The following is a 25,858-nucleotide window of genomic DNA, read 5'->3' as shown; positions in this document are numbered from 1 at the left end:
TGATTTAGATTTTCTAAATTATAATTTGAGATATGGTTACTTGCAGGGGCAAGAAAATGTATTTGAAATATTATTCTTCATAACAGAAACAATGAGACACATTACATATGCAGACAGAAGCCCGAAATCAAGTGCTTCTAAACATCATTATTAAGAACATAAGAAAGGCCGTACCGGGTCAGACCAAAGGTCCATCTAGCCCAGTATCTGTCTACAGACAGTGGCCAATGCCAGGTTCACTCCCTCAGGGGCACCTAACAGGCAATGATCAAGTGATCTCTCTCCTGCCATCCATCTCCATCCTCTGACGAACAGAGGCTAGGGACACCATTCTTACCCATCCTGGTTAATAGCCATTTATGGACTTAGCCACCATGAATTTATCCAGTCCCCTTTTAAACATTGTTATAGTCCTAGCCTTCACAACCTCCTCAGGTAAGGAGTTCCACAAGTTGACTGTGCGCTGCGTGAAGAAGAACTTCCTTTTATTTGTTTTAAACCTGCTGCCTATTAATTTCATTTGGTGACCCCTAGTTCTTGTATTATGGGAATAAGTAAATAACTTTTCCTTATCCACTTTCTCAACATCACTCATGATTTTATATACCTCTATCATGTCCCCCCTTAGTCTTCTCTTTTCCAAACTGAAGAGTCCTAGCCTCTTTAATCTTTCCTCATATGGGACCCTCTCTAAACCCCTAATCATTTTAGTTGCTCTTTTCTGAACCTTTTCTAGTGCTAGAATATCTTTTTTGAGGTGAGACGACCACATCTGTACACAGTATTCGAGATGTGGGCGTACCATGGATTTATATAAGGGCAATAATATATTCTCAGTCTTATTCTCTATCCCCTTTTTAATGATTCCTAACATCCTGTTTGCTTTTTTGACCGCCTCTGCACACTGCGTGGACATCTTCAGAGAGCTATCCACGATGACTCCAAGATCTTTTTCCTGACTCGTTGTAGCTAAATTAGCCCCCATCATGTTGTATGTATAGTTGGGGTTATTTTTTCCAATGTGCATTACTTTACATTTATCCACATTAAATTTCATTTGCCATTTTGTTGCCCAATCACTTAGTTTTGTGAGATCTTTTTGAAGTTCTTCACAATCTGCTTTGGTCTTAACTATCTTGAGTAGTTTAGTATCATCTGCAAACTTTGCCACCTCACTGTTTACCCCTTTCTCCAGATCATTTATGAATAAATTGAATAGGATTGGTCCGAGGACTGACCCTTGGGGAACACCACTAGTTACCCCTCTCCATTCTGAGAATTTACCATTAATTCCTACCCTTTGTTCCCTGTCCTTTAACCAGTTCTCAATCCATGAAAGGACCTTTCCTTTTATCCCATGACAGCTTAATTTACATAAGAGCCTTTGGTGAGGGACCTTGTCAAAGGCTTTCTGGAAATCTAAGTACACTATGTCCACCGGATCCCCCTTGTCCACATGTTTGTTGACCCCTTCAAAGAACTCTAATAGATTAGTAATTATTATTCCAAAACATGTGATGTACATCCTGTTGAAGAGCACTCATACAGACTTAAGGAAAGAGGCACCAGGCACTTGACAAAAAAGAAAAGGTTGGGGGTCCAAATGTCAAATCTCATTAAGTCTCCAGTCAGTAGCTCTTAAAGTTACTCATAAGGCGAACAGGAAAGAGTTGCTCTTCCTGAAAAATCAAAAGGCGGGAAACTAACACTGACAAAAAGCTGACAAAGGATAAGTAATCAGTCAGCCAAGTAGAGAAGAATTAGCAGCCTATTGGTGTAAGTGATGGATCTATAAAGCAGCACCTCCCACTTCTATTAGGTATATTTTTAAATCCACCTGAGAGAAGTTTTATTTTTGCAAATAGAATTTGAACCTCTCAAATTTGTAAAAATATTTATAACACACATCACTGCCACAGAGAGACCTCTAACTTCAGTGGACATGAAAAGCTTGGTCCCTTGATACAGTAAGAAGTAGCACTAATGCTCACCATGGAAGCTGGAAAGAAGACCACAGATGGTTTATAATCAGGAAGCAAAACTGCTTTGAAACCAAGGGGCCAGGTGGGTCCTCTTTTGAGCAGAAAAATGCCTATTATATTCAACCTATACAAATCCTGGTTACCTTACTTAGATGAATCATCCCATTGACATCCTCTGCAATGGGATTTGGCTTTAAAGAGACTATTGGCATAGCTAAACTGAGCAGGATTTGGCCCTTGTGGTGGAAAACGCCAAGACTGCACACAGAGGGCCAGTAATGCTAGACTTACATATCCGTAACTGACATCAAAAAATATTTAAACTGCAAAAAAATTAATTTCTGACCTAAGAAACATTGCATAGAAATGCAAAAGCAAATGTACATTAGAAGAACAAACAATTTGGATGCATTATTTCTGATATGAAAGTTGGCGAAGAGTCATATCCTGTTGAAAATTTTCAAAATCATGTTATTTATTGCTCATATGGGTAAAGCTCAATATTTTGAAAGATTGATAAAGTGTTACCCTAATAACTGAACAAACAGCATTCCAAGGTCTAGATTTTCAGACCAGCTTCTAAATTTGTGCAAGACAAGGTATTCTGGGAACCCTAAACATTCAAATGTCCATGTTATAATTGAATAAACTCCTAGTTTCCCTGAGTGCACAAATAAAGTACAAATTTTGAAATGCCCAAATGTGAACACCTATAAACTTAAATGTGTAATGCAAAGCATGCAAATATAGAGTATGCTTTTGAAAATGTGGCCCTAAAAAAGTCTATTATTTCAGTTTCAATTTAATGCATTAATTCAAATTATTTGTCTATGCCAGATTCATTACAAATTGAAACTGCAAGATTATAGTTACTGTGCTTAAACTAAGATCTTTCCCTCTATCCCTTATTTAAAAATGAATAGTTTAGTGCTTCCTTGTTTTCTCAGTACTTACTCATAAGAATGATCCTGCAATCCACATCATCTCTCTTATTTATTATAAATCAAAATTAGAGGCAAATGCATTTAGTCTTTTCCCACGTGCTACCATTACATTTCTGTAGCTGGCACTAACATTTTCTTTTTTTAGAATGATCAGAGAAACACAAAAAGGAAAGGTATTTGTACTTCTTGTATATTTAACTATGTTGTTAGAAAGCAAGGAGATTTTCACTTCTGTTCCTGGAGACTAACTTTTATGGCACTTTAATAATACAGATTTTAGACTGCCAATCACAGTAGCAGCTGGGCGCTTATTAACTGCAAACATTTTAAAAATAAGCTGTAAGCCATATCTTAATTACTGCAATTAAAAGCCACTTTCATCATCCCCTCCTCCCCCGCAATAAAATATGAAACAGGAAAATCAGATAAAAATTAAACCAAATAAAAACTATGTCTATGCTGCTCTGAGCTTGCTAGACTAAGGTTTTGAAGGAGCTTGCAAGGAAGCAAACTCCACATATGGAGACCTTCACCAGAGAAAGTTTTACTGCCTATGGAGGAGTCTCTAATTCCAGGCAATGGCAAGAAGCTGATCTTAAATGCTATGATAGGTCATAGAACAAGAAGCAGTCTCTCAAAAGGTTTGGATACAGAACATTCAAAGAAATACAAGAATTGTAAAATCTAGAATTGTATCAGGAAGCCAATGCAAAGACTTCAACACAGCGACATACCTGTATTCTGTACTAGCTGGAGCTCCTGGATAGGCTTCATAAAAGTGCCTATCCAGGAGTGCCCCACCAGCAGTCTATATTGGAAATGACAAAGGCTGGAAAACCACTGCCATGCCTATATTAAAGAGGGAAGGCCATAGCCTCCTGATCAGCCATAGATTATGAAAGTCACTGACACACACCAAAGAATTGAGGAGCATCAATGATCCATAGGGCCCGGACGTTGTAAACTATTCACATTTAACATGGTAATACACTTGTAGAAGTTTTATCTAGATCTCAACAGAAGGCTGCTCAGATCAAAACTTGAATAACTTTCTATAGAAGTATATAAATCCCTTTTCAGATTAATTGCTTCTACTTACAAAATTCTGTGCAACACAGCATATATTGTGTAATTAAATTACGAATTGACTGTTTCCCAATAAAGAAATTTCAGCTCTTTCAGTAACGCAGCATTCTGACTTCCATCTATAAAACTAATCTGCTGACTGTGAATACATAAAAATTGATTTACCTGGAGCATTAACACAACCGTCTTTACCACATTCCATTGAGATTTTCTGCCATCCACTATCACAGTAAATCCTCTAGCTTTACACTTTTCACTAAGACAAAAAAGAAATACTTTTAGAAAACAGTAAAACTCGAGAACAAAATGTCAGATATCACAGTGATTAGCTTGGCTATTACTGACTTTCATCACAACCATTTTAAAAGTAGAACACTGCTTTGGAATTTTGCAATTTTACTTACTAAAAATCTTCCCTTAAAAACTGAAGTATGTTCACTTACAAACCATTTTATTATAGTACCATACTAGTAATTTTTTAAACAGCATTAATATTCCAGAAAATGTATCAAAAATCATTATATTTTGTTTATATTGCAGTTCCTCTTACCAATTATTATAAAGTGCCTTATAAACATTACACAAATAAATAGCACAAAATCCCTGTGAGGTAGCACAGTATTTTATAGATGGGTAACAGAGGCATAGAGAGATTAATTTTCCTAAGGTCACCCAGGAAGTCTGTTGCAGAGTCAACAATACAACTTCCATGTCCTGTTCCTAAATCACTTGATCTAGGTCACAATCCAGGAAAACATTTAGGCTCATGATTAATTTCAAACATGCACTTAAGTGTTCTTCTGAATCAGGGCCCTTACCTGCCTAGGTGTCAGCAAGGGAAACCTACAAAACATAGAAAATCTCTCTCCATGCTCCCAATTCCAGTGCCAGGCACCACAGCTTCTAGCAACATAAAGAGTCCTGCTCAGCGCCTATGGCTCTGGGCTACGGCATGCTTGCCCAGATGGAACATTCAGAGAATTTAGCTGCTGGTGTCTAACAAACCTTCACTGAGCACATGCATATGGCAATTTTCAGAGGCTTATAACTTGGACAAATTTTGGTGGACTCAAGGTAACATCCTCACCAAATTTTAAGTCCCTGCTTTAAACATGATGGCTCTAGAGCAGTGATTCCCAAACTGGGGTTTGCAAACCCTTGAGGGTTCGCAAAATGTATCAAGGGGTTCTCAGAAAAAGTTCTGTAATGGCAGACGGAGCCATACCTAAGGACCCAGGTGTGGGGGGAAGCAGCCGGGACCCAGGCACGTGGGGTGGGCAGCCCGAGCCCTGTGGAGCATGGGGCCGTCAGCTGGGACCCTGTCCCTGGCAGACAGGAGAAGTTCGGTGGCACGAGGGGCAGAGTGGGAGGGGGAGCCACGCTGTACCTGGGGGACCGTCCAGACTAATTTGTCCCTAGCCCTGCACCCCCCCTGCTGCTGGAAGAAAAAGTGTTTGCGCACCAAATCAGCTGGAACCAAGGTCACTGTAGCCAATGTGGCAGTAACAATCCTCAGTTAGTCCATACTCAGTCATTCTTGGTAGTGTGCCATTTTGCTCCAATGAGACTTGAGTGAATCTTCTCATTTACTAGTTTGTTCATTTGTTAGCGTTCTCAGTGTGTTATTTTTATTTGAACTGTTGGACATACGGCTGAAAACTGATAGTGTAAAGACAAGAAAACTAACGTTCGACATCAGCTACTGTTTCATCAAGTCCAAAGTGTGGAAAATCTAAGTCAAATGATCATGATGGTCCTGGGAACTCGCTTATGAAGAAAATATGACAACAATTATATAAAATATGGCTTTACAGCACTGGTGAGCAAGAGTGTACAAAACCAGAGTGCATAATTTGTGGTGATGTTCTAGCAAACAGCAGCCTCAAACCTTCTCTACTTCGGCACCACTCAAACCCCACTCGACAAGCCTGTTGACTTTTTCAAGTGAAAATAAGCCAAGTGTAAAAGTGACATTACCAGTTTTGTATCCAAAGCAAGTACTGATAACAAAAATGCACTTGAAGTGTCATACCAAGTGAGTTCTCGAGTACCAAAAGCATCAGAGGCCCATACCATAGCAGAGAGCTTGATTGGCCCATGTATAAAAGACATAGTTCATTGCATGCTCAGAGAAAAGGCTGCAAAAAGGATTGACATAGTACCTTTGTCCAATGATACATTGCCGCAAAAAAATTAATGACACATCAAGTAGAGACCACAATTGTACATAGAGTGAAAAATAGTCCATATTATGCTATACAGTTGGATGAATCAACTGATGTTGCTAATCTATTTTGCTAGCGTTTGTATGTTATGTGAATGAAGGTATGGTTGAAAAAGACTTCTTTTGCCTACTACGGAAAGAACATACAACTGGAGAAGATATCTTCAATCTGACTAATGCATATTTTCAAGAAAAGGAAATAGATTGGTCTCATTGCCTAGGCATTTGCATTGATGGGGCCACATCAATGATGGAGATGTATACCGGATTCATAGCTCAAACAAAAAAGGTTGCATCAAATGTCTCTTGGACTCATTGTAGTATCCACAGACAAGTGAAAATGGTGAATTTCATAAAATCATGACAAACAAATTCCAGAATATTTCATGTACTTAGTGCAGAAATGGGTAGTGTACACAATTGTTTGTTGCCCCATACCGAAGTTAGATGGCTCTCACATAGCAAAATCCTTGTGCACTTGTTTGAGCTTAGAATGGAAATCCTTGTTTTTTTCAACAGCCACCCATTCCACCTCACCAGCTGTATGGAAAATCATGTCTGGCTCCAGAGCCTAGCTTATTTAGCAGACATTTTCTCAAGGATAAATGACCTAAAGTTAGCTCTTCGAGGCCTCACTATAACAGTTTTCAACATGCAAGACCAAGCTGAATCCACGGTAAAGAAGTCGCAGTTCTGAGAAAGGTGTTTGGAAAACAATCAAACTGAGTGTTTCAGTTCTCTTCATGACTTCCTAACAGAACATAAGCTTTGGTTGGATCAGTGCATTAAAACCAATATAAATGCACACCTAAAAGGACGTTGCACAATGTTCAGGGAATACTTTCCAGCTACGTCAGGCAATAATGACTGGATTCACAACTTCTTTGATGATACCACTCTCTCAACAAAGATATTGAGCACTGAGGAAAAAGAGAAATTGATTGAGATCGTCTGTGATTACGAACTGAAAAGGAGTTTCAGAAGTCTATCATTGATCAATTTTTGGCTGAGTTTAAGAAACGGGTACCCGCTGCTGGCAGAAAAAGCTACTATCATTTTGTTACCGTTTTCAACCACATAGTTACGTGAGAAAGCGTTTTCCTCGTATGCACATCTGAAAACCAATTACAGAAGCAGACTCAGTGCCGAACCAGACCTGAGACTTTATCTTTCTACAGTGGTTCCAGACTTCCAAGAGCTATACAGATCAAAGCAAGCACATCCATCACACCGAGGAGATTTAAACTTCAAGACTCCTTATGAGAAATGGAAAGGGAGGAGGAGATTTTTTTGCTGTTTCTAAAATTAAATAGACTGCTAGTGTTGTTTTTTTAAATTATTATGAAGAACAAGTTTAAGCTTTGTTCTAGTCGTGTGTTCTTCACCTGGATTGCTCGAGACTCGAATGCTTGCGGGAGGAATGCTTTATTTAAGTTGGCTTCTTAAATACCTTCATGCTGGTTCACATCTGGTACTCCTTGATGAAACATGTAGGAGCCTTGTCCTATAACAGGCTTAATTGAAGTGATAGGAGCTACAAAAGTGAAATCTTGAAAGAATGTTGACGTTTTCATAACGTAATAAAATTAATAATGTAATGAGAAATAATAATGTAATAAATGTGTCATTAAAAACCAAGGCCTAGGCTACACTTGCAAATTTGCAGCGCTGCAGCAGGATGTGAAAACACACCCTCTCCAGCGCTGCAAATTGCGGCGCTGCAAAGCGCCAGTGTGGTCAAAGCCCAGCGCTGGGAGCGCGGCTCCCAGCGCTGTACGTTATTCCCCACAGGGAGGTGGAGTACGGATAGCGCTGGGAGAGCTCTCTCCCAGCGCTGGCGCTTTGACTACACTTAGCGCTTCAAAGCGCTGCTGCGGCAGCGCTTTGAAGTACAAGTGTAGCCAAAGCCCAAATTTTTTTCAAGATCACTGCTTCTATAATTTATGCTCAGGTAAGAGAGAAAATCCCTGGAAACATTCATTTTTAGGAGCGGGTTCGTGAGATTTGGTATTTTTGTGAAAGAGGTTCACGGGTTGTTAAAGTTTGGGAATCACTGCTCTAGAGCTTCTCAGTGAAATGACTCAGCATGGGAAGTTTCAGTCTCAACAGTTAAAAGTTCAGCGAGTGATAAGCAACTGAGAACATTGGATAGCATTAACTAACCATGCACACTAGTGCCAGCTCTGACTATAAATTGTTTAGTAAGACATTCTAGTCATTGTTCAAATATATACAATATTACTACCTGTATATATTTTTAGTTTACTATAACTGCACCATTATGGGACTAAGATGGATTTACTATCACTTATAATGAGCTGTCAAGTGTACTTAAAGAAATATGGTGTGCATATACTATTTTTTTTAAAAAAAATAAATCAATATACGGTACCCTTGCCCATTTTAATTTATTTTTTAATGAAAAAAGTGTTTAGCTCCTGAAAATTTACATACAGAGCACAATGCCTATTACTACAATGATCCCATTGATTTCCAATACAGTTACTCATAGCAGCAAGCAGCATGCTAGGTAGTAAGCACTTGCAGGATCAGAACTTTAGCCTACATTATGGATAAGAACCAACTAAACATCGGGGGTGGGGAAGGGGAATCAATTGGAGTTGTAAAAAAATATTCAGAAGCATATCTCACTTTCTTTCTAGTCAATTTTTAGTTTAGGAATAAACTAATTTCCAACATGGCTGCCATTGTGTACCTGGATTTTACTTTATTTTTAAATGGCACCTCCTGAAGACATGCATAAGATTTTCCAGGGACCCCACTGAAAATTAGGTTCACTGTTTGCAATGTCACAGCCAGAGCAAGTTCTGAAAGCCAAGTTATAACGAAGATTTATATAGGAGCTGACACAACCCAACCTTGAATACAGCAAACACAAATAATGTCACTATCATATTCCTTTGAAATATTGTTTTCTTAAGGTCAATGGAAACAAACAACAGCATATGTATATTCCATCACGTATTAACCCACAAAAAAACAACAAATTATCCGATTCTGAAAGGTTAAATAAAAAGTTTAACACAATGCATTTAAGCTTTAAAAAATATTGGTAAAACTGATTTGTGCATTAGAACAGTGAAGCCTGCAAACTCCATTGACAGGGCATTGAAGGACATGAAATATTTCTGCATTTATCTTTTCTTGCACTATAAAAAAGTTTTTATATTTTAAATCATATCATATATATCATAACAAAGACACCTCTACTCAACAGCTATGAATTTGTTTTAAAAATCTACAGCAGTATTTCATGGATGGTGTACAAATCAAAGAAATTTCACTTCAACACTATAGAAGTCTGGCCTGCCACAAACCATTTCACATTAATAAAAGAAAAATTTGGAGTTACAACACTAGCTACTGAAGTTAGTGAGGCATAATTTTGAGCCAGCGTATGTTAAACAATGTATAACTTCAGGTCCATTTCTGCAAACTATCCACTGATGGAACTCCCATACAAGTCAACAGGACTACTCTCACAAGTAAGACCACTCGTGTAAAGAATTAGGCTTGATATTTGTTGGAAACGCATATGCCTGGTTTGGGGACAAAATGCTAACTCACAAGCTTTTTAAAGCCTTCCAGAAAAGCACAAAGAATCTTTAATATTTAAGCAAAACACTTCTTTTTTAAAAATAAATTCTTTCTACTATTAAACCAACGGTAAATCAGGATGGTCTGCTATATTATTCTGCATGACTGTGGGAATGTCAAACTTTATTTTCATAGGTGTTTCACAGTTTACACATGGTACGAGCAATGCTTAGTGTGAATTTTCAGATAGCTTTAAGAAAAATAAGTGCAATATATATCACAGCTAGATAGTAAAACAACTAAATTTGGTAGAATACTTATGTGTACATTTATTCAACAAACAGGACAAAGCCCTGAAGTCAATTAGACTACTTGCATGAATAATATTAGCACAATTTTCACCCAGAATTTTGTAAAAGTTCCAACTTCTTTTTTTAAAAAACAGAAACACAAATGTACAATTAACAAGCATGTAACTAATTAAGAATACAAGTAAATTATTCAATCAAGCTTTACTTATTTTTCTTCTCTTTGGTCTTGACTTTGGGGCCAGATCATTAGTCTGTATATCTGAAAAGATCTGATACTCCCATTAGCAAAAAAAGCATAAAGCATTTTTTATTTAATTATGCTAACATCTCTTTCTCTCGCTCTGTTATAGTTGGTCTTTTAACCATGCTGGAAACATGAGCATTCAGTTGGGGAGGGGAAAAAAATCAAACACAAAATGATAAAACTAAGATTTGAGGATGACTTGCCAGTTCTGTTGGATAATTTTTGCCCACATCATCAGATCAACCAAATAAATTAATAATATCTGGCCAAATATAGATCTGAAGCTGCAGTTTTTCCACAAGCAAATCTCCCACACAAGTTAATAATTTTACTATCAAACCCATAGTTAATGATAGAATCCATTGAATTCTGGCCCAAATTCAGCAAAACAATTATAGCATTTTTTTTTTAAACTTTAAGCATGGAAGTAATCCCACTCACTTCAATGAGACTTCATACATGCTTAAAATTAAGCACAATTTAAGTGCTTCAGTGAAACTGGGCCTGTACGAGTAGAAGGCTTGCAAAAAACAAAACAAAACAAAAAACTATTTTCTGCCTGAAAAGTCCCACCAATTCCGATGACTAGCCTTTTTTAATGTTGCAGTTAAATTATAGTCGCTAGTTAGTTTACACCACAATTATCAGAAAGAAAAGTTACTGCACGTATTCCAACAGTGCAATGGTGAAATACACTGGACAGAAAAAAAACCAAGCAGGATAATTAAAATAAACTATCGCATATCTATCAATGTACTATGTTGTTTGTGTTTTAAGTTGTTCTAATTACATCAAATGAGATCATTATAGTATAATCCAGTCAAAAGGGAGACTACGGGCCAAATCCAGACCACCATACACTTGAACGGACCATAAAATCTTTATCGGCGTCATTAATGTTATTGAAGTGTGAAAAATATTTCTCTGGAGTCTGGACCTTGACTATATGTTGACCAAGAAATGCAGACATTAACAAAGATAATTGACTATTCCTGATTACTATGTAAAATATTTTTGTACTGGAAGATAAAAATATTTAGTGCTTTTAAGAAACACCTTTAGAGTCACTTAGTCACCTTGGAATGCTTAGCAGATAGTCTAGGGTAACACTCAGCTCATCCATATTTGTCTGTTCAAGGCATAATGGAATTGTCAGAATGAGGCCACTTCGTCTGTCCTTCCCTCCTATTAAAAAAAAAAGGCATTACAAAGATTTAATATAGTTTGATGATAAAAATACACATTTTCAGATACATAGTCTCAAACTACATGTTACTTGTGTCTAAAACGGCTATAAAGATTACAAGTGAACAAAAGTGCACTGAGTTGTGGGTAGTCCTGCAATTAAAGAACATTTTGTGAAGCATATCTTGGACCTTAAAGCAAAGTTACATAATAGACTAAACAATGTATTTGTAACCTACCAGTAAATGACATGCCCAAAACACAGGGTTTGGTCATGAGGATACCTTAATGCAATAAACACAGTTAACAATAAATATATTAACAACTTTGAACACTTACTGAAAAGACATTGAGATTTTTTAAGACTATAAATTTACATTAAGGCCCCCAATCTAGAAAGGTACTTTAGCATATACTTGCCTTCAATAGAACCATTAATGTGCTTGAAGTTAGGTACATGCTTACATACCTTGATGAATCAAGGCCTAAAAGGTAGAAATGTAGAACATGTGACCAAGATTATTTTTTAAAGGGTGTCTGAAGTTAAGCTCTTAAAGCCATATTAATGGCCATATTTTCAGAATTACTAAATACCCAAGAACCCATAATGGCCTGTGTATCTAGATCGGAACAACAGTAAGTTCATTGTACAGTTTCTGTTAGCATACAGCAGATTTTCATCCAAATATAAAGAAACAATGAATATTTTAAGGTCAAAACACACAAGATTTAAGGCCTATTTTCACAGGCAAAGATCACCCAGAACTCTCAGTGAAGGGTTGAGAGCTGTGAGTGCTCTGAAAATCAGGTCCTTTATGTTTTATCCATAACACTTTTTAGTATGTAGGAAAAGGAATTCATAATCATTTCACTAGATCTCATGAAGTGATGAACCTTCAGTACTGAGGTGTCGACTCGACTCCATCGCCCACTTTTTAAATTCTCAAACAAACACCATCATCCTTTCTCCCATGCTTTCCCCTCACACTTGAGACGAGTTCCCTGTAAACATTCCCAAAGTCATTTCTTTGTTCTCGTTCAAATCCTGTGTTTGTACAGTGCCTAGCACAATAGGGTCCTAGTCCAGAACTAGGACTCCTAGGTGCTACAATAATTCAAAGAAATACAGCAGAACCCTGTTTATCTGATCTAATTGGCACGCAGGCCAGATCAGATAATCCAAAAAAATGGATAAAGTGGAGAATGGGAAAGTGCAGTGCTGTACCGCCATCTAGAGGCCATAGAAGAGATCTCCCCCTTCTGGTCATGTGTCCACCGTGTTGTCCAGTTAACACAGAAAACCAAATAATGGAGGATCAGATAAACGGGGTTCTACTGTAACAACAACAACTTAAGAAAAAGGGACTTCCAAGTTTGCTGTCAATAAAGATGAGGTACTGAAGTTAAAATATACTTTACATTTGATATCACACCACAAATTATGTAAACCATTGACCAAACAAATGTTTTTATCTCATTTGAAATGGCTGTTTAAGCCACATGGTAGCTAGATACTAACAATATATGGCCAGGGCCTGGCCCATGCCATGTCCCCGTTTTGCCTCTCTGATGGCACAAAAGGGTCAGAGAACAGATTCCTTTGTTGGGAAGGAACCCTGGTTGGGTGCAGAGCTAGTTCTATGCCATCCCCTCAATGTACCCCAGCATAGGAGGTATGTCAAGGATATGCTGGGGGCAGAAGGGAATGTGACCAGTGCAATGGCCCCCCTTGAGAGCAATTAACATAAGCAGGCAAAACTTAGAGCAGTGATTTCCTCTAAATTGCAAGTGTCCAAATCCAGCCACCAGCTGCCCCCAGAATCTTGGGTTTAAGTGGAAAGGTGACTAAGAAGAGTCACATCAGCTCTGCGCTACAGCTGCTTGGGGAGAGTTATGCTGAACTATTCACTAGTGAGAAGGGCAAAACACAAAAGGCAGAAGAGGGGAAGAGTAGCGGATATATATCCATTACAGCAAAATAGAATGAAGGACAGGAGTGTCCCCATCATACACTACAATCATAGGTGCCAGGAGGCTCAGAGCAAGTTTGGGGAAAATCAAACAGTATGCTCATTATTAGACCTACTAGCCATAGGCTGATATGTAATATGGAGCCACCAAAACAGGGGCAGCATTTAGGCAGGAATTGCTGCATCCTCTTCCTTCTCGGTTGCTGGGTGGGACGATAGCTCTCACCTGACTGTTGTCCCTGGACGTGTCCCTCTTTACCTGCCATCACATATCAGCCCTACCACTCACATTCCCATAGTATAGCATTGCAAGATATCAGTTTGACATGGAAAGTCTAACGGATGCCCTGTTTCCAGTGCTAGTTACTGATGTAGCATAAGCAAAGCTGCAAAGATTGAACAGAATTTTATATCTTTGCACTTGGATCTTTTCAGCAACCATCTTCCTGAGAAACTGTATTTCAGGCTGAAAATATGCTGCTTATCTAATTTTTTATAATGAAATAAAGTACATGGAAATGAACAGATATAAACTGCAGCATGATTTACAACGTAGCCCAATAGCTTTTTAAGCCACCTGTGGCCTTATATAATAATCTTTTTCTATCCTTCAGCTTTTTTTCAAATGTTCCACAGCTGCATTAATAAACCAGTTTCAAAGTAAACTATAAATCTCAGTAGCTTTAAAGGTGCTTTGATTTTCTTTGCCATTGCTTACTGGGATAAAAGATTTTTTAAATGTGTTAACCTTTTTGTAAAATCCCACAGGATAGTCTAATATAACAAGGAGTTACTTATAGACACTAAGGGGACAGTATCCAAACTACTTCAACCAGACCTGGAAAGCTGGATTTGGTCTGATAGAAGATAATCTCCATTTTATTATTGAGGGAAATGGAGGAGGGAAGAGTAGAATTGTTTTCAGAGATCCTAAAAAGGCAAGCTTTTCTTAAGTAATTTTAAATACCTTGATTATGAAGTTAAGAAAGGCATTAACTCATCATGTTTTTGCTTCATGACAGCAGTTGATCTAAATGGAATTTGAATGATGACCAATCAGTCCACAAAGCCACTTAAAGAGAGTTCTAGCTGTGCAGAATTATATATGAGATAAGCCTCACACAAAATCAGAACACTAGTACCAAGTGTTCTAGCTACAAACTGGTATATACCGAGAGGGGCTCTTTTCCAAGATAAGCAGAGATGCAAGTGACATAAGTGTTGGAATTAACTGCAATAATAGTTAAAAGTCTGTTCTTTTTCAAAGCCATTCAAAGCCCAAAGCTGGAATTAAAGATCCAGCAATGATATCTGGAATATAACACAACTGGGCATATTCCACATCCCTCACAAAGGGCCAGATTCTGTACACCTTATTCATATAATTAGCCCCTTTAGGTTCAGTCAGACTTCTTGAAGCAAGAAAGGATTTTTTTTGCCCCCTGGAAGTCACCCATGAAGTTTGTAGTAGTTTTCTAACCATGATGGCCCAACAGAATGCTAACATAAATTGTTGATAACCAGCTATAGTGGGGTTCAGCAGTCTGAACAGTGTAAATTGTGTTTCCAAGGACCCTTTTTTAATTTTACCACCCTTGCTGACACCTTCTTTCCCAGGAATGGGCAAAGGAGGGAACTGAGGGGCTCTTGAGTATGGGTTGGCCCCTCCCCCAGAAACCAGTAAGCAGTTGTAGGACAGTTTCTGCCAGAGTCTTCTCCATTCTGTAGCTCACCGTTTTGAGCAGCAGAAGCTGCAGACAGCTGCCTTTGCCTCTTCTCTTTCTGAACAGCAGGGGCTACTGAAAGCCCAACCAGTAGCAAAGGAGGGGTATGAAATGAAAAAAAAAAAAAAAGGAAGGAAGGAGGGGAACCAGATCAATATTGTTCAGAAGTTGAAGGGCTGCCTTTACCTTTTAGCTGGAGTCTGAGTGCACTTTAAAAAAAAACAAAAAAAAACGTGGTTTCTCTTCTCCAGCTATATTGCTTACAAATATATTGAACTGAACAAATAAGAGCAAAATAGTATGTGTCTTAGGATCTGAAACCATTGTAATTCAAAAGCCATGTTTCTCCACTGATAGATGGTCTTCACAAAGTTCTCAAAAACAAGAACAAAAACACTAAATAAGGAAAAGAGTGCTACTTAAAACATCAAACAAAATATGGTCTTCCACCATCAAAAACCAAACCACACTTCTAAGAGGCAGGAGGATATATCCAACTCCAATACTGAGTTTAGCTCTGAGCAAGCAGTCAGCAGAAAAAAAAAAAAGAGAAAAACAAACAGACAAGCATGGCCCATCCACAAAAGCTGACATCAAATAAATTGTTTTGTAGCTAAGCTCCAAGAAGGCTGAATTCAAGCAGTAGTTACAGATCTTAAAAATGGATGCAGGATGGAAGAATTAGCAGACCAAATGAATGAGCAAAGTACCACTGTCACATACATAGCTGACAAGATTAAAACAAAACAAACAGAAGATGAAGGAATTTGGAGCTGAAACTCAAAGATCTACATAAAAACAAACAAACAGCAAATGAAGAATAAAGATGTCCCTGAAGGGAGTGGAAAAAGGAACCCTATAGTACTTGTAGAGGTTCTATTTAAATAAATTCTAGTCAGAGAAGAAAACATCTATATTCAAGCCTATTGTGCTTTCTTCCACCAGACCACATCAGGAGTCTGCCCCAGAGAGACTCAATCAGCTGTCTCCATTACTATGCCAACAAGGATCAAACCATAAGAAAAACCAAGGAATAAAAGGATCCTTTAATGGTCCAAGGGTACAGAATTGCAATATACTGATCAGTCAAATTTAACCTTAAAAAGAGGCAAGATCTCTGCTGCATTTTGTCACATACCACTGAGATTTTCCTTGAAATTGTGCTTCTCACATAAACCGCATCTACTTGAACAAAAATATTGCTTCTCTTCCCCTCAGGGAAAATACTTCTTCAACAACAGTTGACTGTTTTAATACATGTAAGGATTTCCTCCACCCCTCACAACACAGTGCTAGTACCCAAGAGTTGAATACAGACTATTTCCAATGCCTTCTTTTCCCTTTGTCACTGATAATCAATCCTTCATGAGCTCAGCTGCTTGCTTATGTGTTGAGCAACACCGGATCTCACGTGACAGGGACAGAAGATAGTGAAACTGATTTTAGCAATAAAATAAATTAGCTACACTCATTATAGTACAACACTAGAAGTGATGCCCCATTTTCTATAGAAATAATATCGCTCCTTCAACTAGGCAAACCACCACTTGACCATCATTCTCAACTAATTCACATGGAAACCGAACTGACCTGTAAAACAAAGAATGGCTCCCACTTTTCAAATAAAAAAAAAAAAAAGTCACCCAATACAGCTGAGTTTTAAAACTAACAAAACTGGTTAGTTGGATACCACCAAAGAAAATGAGGGAAAATAGCTATAAATTTCACCCTTCACCAGACTAAAGGATTATAGTATAGTATCGTTATTTTGCACACCAAACCTGACCTTTGTTGACAAAACTGTGTAGGGTAGACAAGGCCTTACAGAAAATCCGACCTCAGTTTATTCAGCATATAGTACGAATCACTTAATATGTTGCAAATGTGTGAAAAATTCTGAATGAAAATACATCTTTTAATTGAAATTGTCATTTTTTAAAGCCTGCTTATGACGTCAGTCACTTCAGCAAGCAGTCAGTCACCAGGAATATTAGGAATCTTGTCAAAAAGATCGCAAAACCAGTTCTAATTTTGCTTTGAATGTGTATTTTACAGTCATAAGAACTATTTTGTAAATACTAGAACTGGTTAAAAAAAATTGTTCAAACTTCTCCAAACACTAACTGCAGAAAAATTTCATTTTTTCAAAATTGGCAGTTATTCTACAAAAAAAGTCTAACTGTTTTGGGTTACTGGTTGTTCAGTCATTCTGCCTTTCCTCCTTTTTAATGGGAAAAAGAGGGGGGGGACTCAACAATTGGAAAACAATTTTTATTTTCAGGTTCTTGACTTTGTTTTGTTTTTAAGTGGAAAATTTTCAAATTTTCCATGAAACATACTTATTTTCCAACCAGCTCCAGCTAAATACCAAATAGTGAAGTTTTACATCTTGTATTACAAGGAGGGCTGCAGTACAAAGTTTGCAGTTGCCATGCTTCCTTTTGACTCTCTCAGGGTATATCTACACTGCAATAACACACTTGTGGCAATGCTGACATAATAAAACCACCTAGATGAATGGCAAAGAGCTTTTTGTGACAAAGTTAGAGCAAGGCAGTGTCAGTGTAGACAGTGCGCTTACCTATGTCGCCCTAAGTGGCCTTCAGGAGGTGTCCCACAATGCCCATCATGACCACTCTGGTAAGCAGTTTCTACTCTGTTGCCCTGCAGCCAGGTACACAGGCATGCACCCCTTCCCCTTTAAAACCTGAGGAATTCTGGAAATTCCACTTCCTGTTTGCTCAGCATGGACAGCTCACATCGCATCTTCCCAGCTGACCACGCCGGCTTTCTGCAGCAAATGTGCTCCCGCCTGGAGTACACCAGAGTTGCTGGATTGGTTGGGTCTGTGGGGAGAGGAGGCTGTGCAGTCGCAGCTCTATTCCAGTTGTAGGAACTTTGATACCTACGAGAAGATTGCTCCTGGTATTGAAGAGAAGAGGCATGAAAGGGACACACAGAAGTGCCGTGCTAAGATCAAGGAACTGAGACAGGCGTACCAGAAGGCAAGGGAGGTCAATGGTCACTCTGGTGTGGCACCAAAAACATGCTGCTTCTACAAAGACATTGTTTTGAGAAGGGCCGAAATCATCTGATCAGGCCAATAGCGAGCACAGACCATGGAGACACACAATAAATGAAAAACTAGAAATGGATAGCCAGGAGAGGGGACAGGGGAAGGAGCGGATAACAGAGGGTCAGGAGTCAATGATAAAGCTCCTGGAGGACCAATCATAGATGCTCAGGTCCCTGATTGCGCTGCAGTTGGAACACATGCATGCTTGACTCCCCAGCAGCCCATACAGAACTGCATTCCATGCCCTACCCAAACTCCCCCCCACATTCCTTGCACATTCCTGGCCAATCACAGTATCCCTTGTACTCCAACCCTAGGAACATTTTCCATAACATCTGAACTTACACACAGCTGTGAGACTCATTTCAGAGAGTGTTGCTCACTGTCATGAACCTTGTAAGAAATGTCAATATGTGTATTACTATTTAATAAAAATTTAGTTTTACAAAGACAATGATGATTTGTCATCTGCATACGGGGTTGCAGCAGACATCCACACACAGTGGCAATCGGCACATTTGCAGATTACAATTAATTCTCAGGCAGGAATCGTTATTCTGTGTGGCAAGTAAATAATGCCTCTCTAAATGCATTACAGAAAGACACATGACTGGAGCTCATTGCCAAAATGCTGCTTCAAAGACTCCGATTCGAATAGCCCCCCCACCGCCCGTTGAGATCCTCTAATAGCCCTGGTATCTGGTTGCTCAAAATCAGCTGCCAGGTGATCCACCTCAATGCTCCACTCCTCGGGAAACATTTCCCCCTTGGCTTCACAGATGTTATGCAGAGCACAGCAGGCTGCTATGACCATGGGACTATTTTCCTCACTGAGGTTCAGCCTGCCAAAGAGGCAGCGCCAGAGATCATTTACATCGCCAAACACACGTTCTATGGTCATTCTGTACCTGCTGGGCCCGCTGCCGAAGTGCTCCTTGCTGCTGTTTCCGACGTAAGGCATCATGAGCCACAGAAGTAAAGGGTCGGCTGGGTCTCCCAGGATCACCATGGGCATTTCCACATCCCCTATTGGAATCTTCTGGTCCAGAAAGAAAGTCCCTGCATGCAGCTTTCTATACAGGCCAGTGTTCCTGAAGATGGATGCATCATGCACCTTCCCTGACCACCTGGCGCTGATGTCAGTGAAATGACCCTGGTGATCCACCAGCGCCTGTAATACCATAGAGAAGTAGCCCTTTCTGTTGGTATATTCCATCACAAGATGGTCTGGGGCCAAAATTGAGATATCTATGCCATCTATCACCCCGCCACTGTTAGGGAATCCCATTGCTGCAACACCATCCACTATTTCCCATACATTGCCCAGAGTCACAATCCTTTGTAGCAGGAGGCAATTAATGGCCCTGCATACTTGCATAAACACAACTCCAACAGTGGGCTACGGATCTTCAAACTGTTTTATGACTAACCAGTAGCAGACTGAAGTTGCCAGCTTCTACACAGCAATCGCCACATGCTTTTCCACTACTAAGGCAGCTCTCATTTTGGTGTCCTGACGCTGCAGGGCAGGGACGAGCTCCGCATGCAGTTCAAGGAAGGTGGCTTTGTGCATACAGAAGTTGTGCAGCCACTGCTCGACATCCCATGCCTGCATCACAATCTGATCCCATCATCCAGTGCTTGCTTCCCGAGCCCAATAACGACGGTCCACCATATGCAGCTGCTTCATGAATGTCAACATCAATCTTGAATTTTTTCTTTCCGTGGCACACGGCAGGGCAGGCAGCACAGATTCCTGTTCAGATTCGCAGCTCATGAAATAATGCAGGGTCAGCTACGTTGTATTCTTAATGCTCATCACAAGACTGGTGAGCAGTGCAGGATCTATGCTTTCAGGCAGAGATGGTGGACGGAAGTTTACAGGGGCAGTTGAAAAACAGCACAATGTAGTCAGAAGCCTTTGGAATTGTGGGACAAAGAAAATTGCATCATGGGGCAGTAATCCCATTCCCATGATGCAATTTGATCCATTCCCAGAACTCTTAGCAGAAGAAGGTGGCGATTTGCATAGGGGGATAGCTACCCATGGTCTACTGCTCTCTGTTGGTGCTAGAGCACCAACTGTGGATAAGCTCCGCCAGCACAAGGAGTATTGTGTGAACATGCATAAGCGATGTAATAACAGTAGTTTATGATCGTCAATGTAACTTAAGTCGACTTAACTCTGTAGTGTAGACATGGCCTAAGTGTCTCTCATGGAGTTTCCCTATGCTCTTCTCCCTATCACCATCACAAAGGAACCACACCATAAATTAGCTGTAAAAAGTCGCTTATATTGATTACACAAGAGAATCTAAAATTTAAGATGCACTCAACATTGCATATGCAAGTTTAGATTTGACACTTGAAATCTACTCACATCTGCAGTAAGTGCTTGATCTCTAAGATGATTTTTATTGAATAATTACCTAGGATTTAAACAGCACTCGCAGTATGGATTTAAAACGCTATTTATTTGTTGACATTTTTACCAAAGATTGCAATAAATTAGATGTGTTATTGAGTTTCATGACATTTCACAGCATGCTCAAACTGAGTTATTTTTACTAAGGAGATAAGATTAAAAGATCTTTATTCTAGCTGCATAATAATTTTAGTACAGGTTTATCAAACAACTAAGACTTATTCAGGTCAGACAAATATTCTGTCATTGAAAGTCTTCAAACAGTTTCTTCAACTGAGTTAAATCACTCAAAATGATGGCAAAACAAGGATTATCTACTTCTCACAAACTCCAATTACACTGCTCTACAATTTCAATAGGAGGTATCGAGCAATTCTATGTACCCTTCTAAACTAGAATTATTAAAATTGGTTGTGAATTAAAAGATTTACTACAAAACTGTTTGGCATAAATTGCTTAACAATCACATCTAGATTATCAGTAAGGAAATTTCAGCAACCTTCCCTGAACATACCCATAGCATTCAATATCATCAATACAAGAAAACCAAAACATATTACACAATGAAAGTTATGCCAATGTTAGGGTGACCCAGATTATTTTTTTCGTTTTTGTCTCCGCTTCTTAGTTATACTGTGATAACTAGATTTAGCAGAAGTCATTCATTCTCCTCCTCTTTTAAAAAATTCTTTGTGTGATTGTTCATCACTGCATCATTATTTCTATCTCAGACACATTCCCCACCACCTTCACAGTACTATCTGTAGGAGTGGCAATCCTAAATCTGATTGTGACTCTAGATATACTAAACTGGAAGCCAAAAAAAAAAAAAAGTCATCTGACAAAGAAGCCATAATTTGAGCTATTACGTGGGGATTCTCAGGTTTAGAACCAATCTTAAAATAGGACAAATTCATGTGAAGTATGTTATAGATCAGCATAAACTGATCTAATTTACATGCTGAGGAAGTGGAAAAGCAGGACTGTACCACAAAATGCAAACAAGGACAGATATAAGAAATAAAACTGAAGGAACTGCTCTCTTACACCCTCCTGTTGGTTGCTTTTTCTGCTTCTACAGAAGCACATATTTCTCCCCCCTCAGTCATATGAACTAGTTTACCAATGCGTAATTTGCACAATCATTTATATTGCTTCTGAATTTGGCCCAAGGTTTCCAGGTCCGTGGAAACACTGTTCCAATAGAAACTGCTGTGTTTTCCCTCTGCTGAATGAAGTGGGGAGAGCAAATAATGGATGTACCAACTGATGTAATTAATCAAGCATTATTGTCAATAGCTTCTAGAAGGAACCACATAGCTTAGCCTACTATCTCAAGAGAACAAGTCCTGAAAAGCACTGTGTAGTGCAGGGAGGGAAAATGATGTAAAGTTAGACAAAGAATAATAAAGCAGGTCCAAACATACTCGTTTTCAGGTGTCTTCTAGCAGATTATAATTCTCATGTCTGGGGAGCTCAACATTGAAAAACCTACCAGATATTTTCACAGCATAACTTTCTTCTGATGTTTTATTATGATATTTTAAAAAACTCTTTGAAACTAAATGCTATAAAGAGATTTGACAAATTAGTTGCCCAGTTTTCTTTATTCACATCTGAGAAGGCTAAAAAAAATCTGTTGTATAAATCTGTACCATTAATTAAATTAAAATGTCTGCCAGTACTATGTAATTCCAAAGAATCATGCCTACTCAGAAATATAGTAAAGTTCAAAAAATTTTCCAGCATTTAAACTGCCACTCATTAAATTGCTTTTCACTAAGAATATCTGTATTTCACAGTGAACCAGGTAGCTTTACTTGCCAAATTGCAAATGCACTTTAGCTGATCAGAATCTCCTTGAGGTATATGCTAATCAAACAATTGTACTATAACTGCTGAAACTGCTCCTGGAGAAGTAGGCAGCTAAGGAAATTGCTCACTATTGCAGGCTGCCAGAAGAAGCTGCTGGGGGGCAGGGAGGGGGGTGTTAATGCAAGGGAAGAGACTCTAAATCAGTGGTTCGGGGGTGGGGGGGGGTGGGAGAAGAGGTTACATCAACTCATCTAGATATTTGCTTAGTTTTACAATAGGCTACATAAAAAGTATTAGTGAAGTCAGTAAACTAAAATTTCATACAATTACTTGTTTATATTGCTCTATATACTATACCATATTTATATTTCAATTGATTTTATAATTGTATAGTAAAAATGAGGAAGTAATCAGTTTTTCAGTAATAGTGTGCTATGACACTCGTATTTTAGGTCTGATTTTGTAAGCAAGTAGTTTTTAAAGTGAGGTAAAACCTGGGGTACACAAGACAAATCAGACTCCTGAAAGGGGTACAGTAGTCTGGAAAGGCTGAGAACCGCTGCTCTAAATACATTAGCTCTTAGGAGAAACATAGGAGTTTAATTTTTCAGACATTCAAGCAAGACACACACTTGCTTGATTTGGCTAAAAACTAGCCATTAGTTGAAATATAGTAATATTTTTTTTAGCTAAAATAATGCTTCCTGATTTATACGATTGCAAAAATGTACCTATCAGCAACTCATCTTTCTTAAATTCTGGTGTGCATAGAAGTTAAAACAGCAAGAACTAAAAGCAATGTGAACATCTAAAACAGCATCTTAGTCAGCAAAATCTCAAGTCACTTAAAACATACATCTCTAAAGGGAAAGTCTTCATTCTTTTGTAAATGATGGACTTCAACCTAAAATGAAAAATTTGTTTGAGCGAAATAATAAACATTAATATTCCAGCTCCACCCCGCCAGACTAAATCATCATTTTTACTATTTGATAAGATTTCATCTTATTATTAATTATTTGAATGCCCAAGAGACTCAGTCTGGATCAGAACCCCATTATGCTAGGGGCTGTACACACAGAACAAAAAGATGGTCTCTATCTTTTGTGGAGTAAAGATTGGAAGGAAAGGAGGAGAAAGAACTTTCTATAAGAAATCCTGAAAACGAATTGTCCTAAATTTCAGAATCAATCAATTGCTTACATGTCAGTTAGTAGTTAGTTTTGGACCCTTATTAAATTATCACATTTTATTTTATAAGTAAACATGACACCGACCTTGTGTAGGTCATTTCAATTAAGTTACAGACCAGAATAAAAATTGGCTTGCCAAGACCTACTAGTGACAAACTGTTTGAATTTAGTTTTGTTATCCATATTAAAAGATATTTTAGAGCAGTGTTTGAAATAAGCCTTGGTGAAAATCTAAGATACACTTCTGTCAAATGCATCTGGCAAAGATCAACAAACAACACAAGTCAGATTCAAATTATACACTGAGAAACTGATTGAAGAAAAATCAGAAACTGTACCTGAAAGGAAGGCTAATTTTTTCTTCAGAATAGGTAATATTACGGTAGCTTCCATTCTACTTCAGTTAACTTTCACAGCTCTGAAACACAAGAAATTAAGAGTGTCAACTTTGGGAAATCAATTACCATGCTACACTAGAACAAGAGTTGGCTTGTGCCAGCACAGTTTTGTACTTACTTTTTAGAGAGCAGCACAGAATACTTTATAACCAAAACTGTGATATAACATTTCAATTGCATGATGTTGCAAAACTGAAAACCCCAAATCAACGTCAATAATTTTTCCATTGTAAAATCTTTTAAATCACTATTATTTCTCTCTATTATCTGAAAGCTAGTTTTTTTATTATTATTTTAGCCTTAAATTTCATAGACTCTTCAAAGTTAAATTCATTTTATTTTCAACACACTAAAGGCAAAATACAAACCCATAAGAATACATAGCTTCAGTTCCCTTACTCAAGATGGGGAAAAAATGTTAAAATGGAAGCAGTTTATAAGCAGATCATCTCTTATAATCTTGTCATTCTTGTGTAACGGAATAGGTGTGACTACACCTAGTGCTCCTGTTCACATTTGATAGGGTTTCTTTCAAAGTACCAGGATTACAATGATTAAAAGAGTAACTATCTTTATATTGTATGCAAGTTAATGCATTACCAAATTAAGATCTCAATGCAGTGGTCCCCAACGCGGTGCTTGCCGGGGCATTTATGTGCGCCTGCCTAGTGCCCAGCAGGGGAGAGAAGCCGCGGCCCCGCGCCTGCCGGGGACAGAGAACTCCAGGGCTGCAGGCTGTGGCTTCTCTCCAGCTTCTCTGGGGCTGCAGGCGCCGGTGTTCTCTGTCCCTGGCAGGCGTGGGGCTGCGGCTTAAGCCGGAGAGAAACCATGGCCCCGCGCCTGCCGGAGACAGAGAACTCTGGGGCTGCAGGTTGCAGGCGTTCTCTGTCCCTGGCAGGCATGGGGCTGCAGCTTCTCTCCGGCTTCTCTGTGGCTACAGGCTGTGGGCGCCGGTGTTCTCTGTCCCCAACAGGCTCCGGGCCATGGCTTCTCTCCGGCTTTTACATGGAAAATTACCCTTTTTATCTCATGGATTCATATATTGTGTATATTAAATATGATTTTTTTGTATTATTTAATGTACAAATACAAAATAAGCTTTGAAAAATTGTTGGCGCCCGCCACACTCTTCTGAAAACATGAATGTGCTACAGGCCACAAAAAGGTTGGGAACCACTGTCTCAATGCATTTATCACCAAACTCAGACTTAAGACACACTGTTTGCAAACAATCTAATTAATCCTTTCTGTTGCTTCATCATCTTTTAACCTTCTGTTTAATGTATAGGTGGAGATGTTCCTGCTTTTCTCCCCCTTCTTTCATGAATTCAGCCCAAATTCACAAAGAGCATCAGTGAACCAAAAACACATTGAAGGGGAGAATTCACCCAGCTCTGCAGCATAGCAAACGTCTCACAATCTTAATAATTTACACACAGTTTCTGCTGGGCCATGGGAGACACACTGTGGTGGTTTAACCGTCCAGTGCACCTGATGAATTTTCTTGTTAATAATTTGAATAGACATTTCATAATAAACTGAAATTAGGACATAATAATAAACAAACAAACTGAAATGTAGCTGGCAACAAACAGATAAAACCTAAATATTAATAGCTACCTCTGCAGAGACCTTTCACGTCTGCAAGAACGTTTTGACAATACATGTTGCTTACTAAGGAGTCTGTTATACACACAGACCATTTCCCTCTTCCTATCATGAA

At 38.7% G+C, this 25,858-nt stretch overlaps 1 protein-coding gene across 6 annotated transcripts in view; it reads right to left on the bottom strand.

Annotated features, from left to right (window-relative positions):
- The window catches only part of SESTD1 (SEC14 and spectrin domain containing 1), a 97,968-nt gene that overhangs the window by 56,086 nt on the left and 16,024 nt on the right, over window positions 1-25,858 (bottom strand). For all 6 annotated transcript variants that reach the window (XM_039495684.1, XM_039495687.1, XM_039495682.1 and 3 more), the window contains 3 exons: window positions 24,076-24,155; window positions 11,426-11,534; window positions 4,178-4,268 (listed from right to left, as the gene is read on the bottom strand). In XM_039495684.1, the coding sequence (XP_039351618.1) occupies window positions 4,178-4,268; window positions 11,426-11,534; window positions 24,076-24,130 (255 nt within the window). In that variant the 5' untranslated portion in view covers window positions 24,131-24,155. The remainder of the gene's footprint in view (window positions 1-4,177; window positions 4,269-11,425; window positions 11,535-24,075; window positions 24,156-25,858) is intronic.

The sequence above is a fragment of the Mauremys reevesii genome, linkage group 11, assembly GCF_016161935.1.
Source record: "Mauremys reevesii isolate NIE-2019 linkage group 11, ASM1616193v1, whole genome shotgun sequence".
NCBI classification, from domain to species: Eukaryota; Metazoa; Chordata; order Testudines; family Geoemydidae; genus Mauremys; species Mauremys reevesii.
This window is presented reverse-complemented; position numbering and strand designations above follow the sequence as displayed.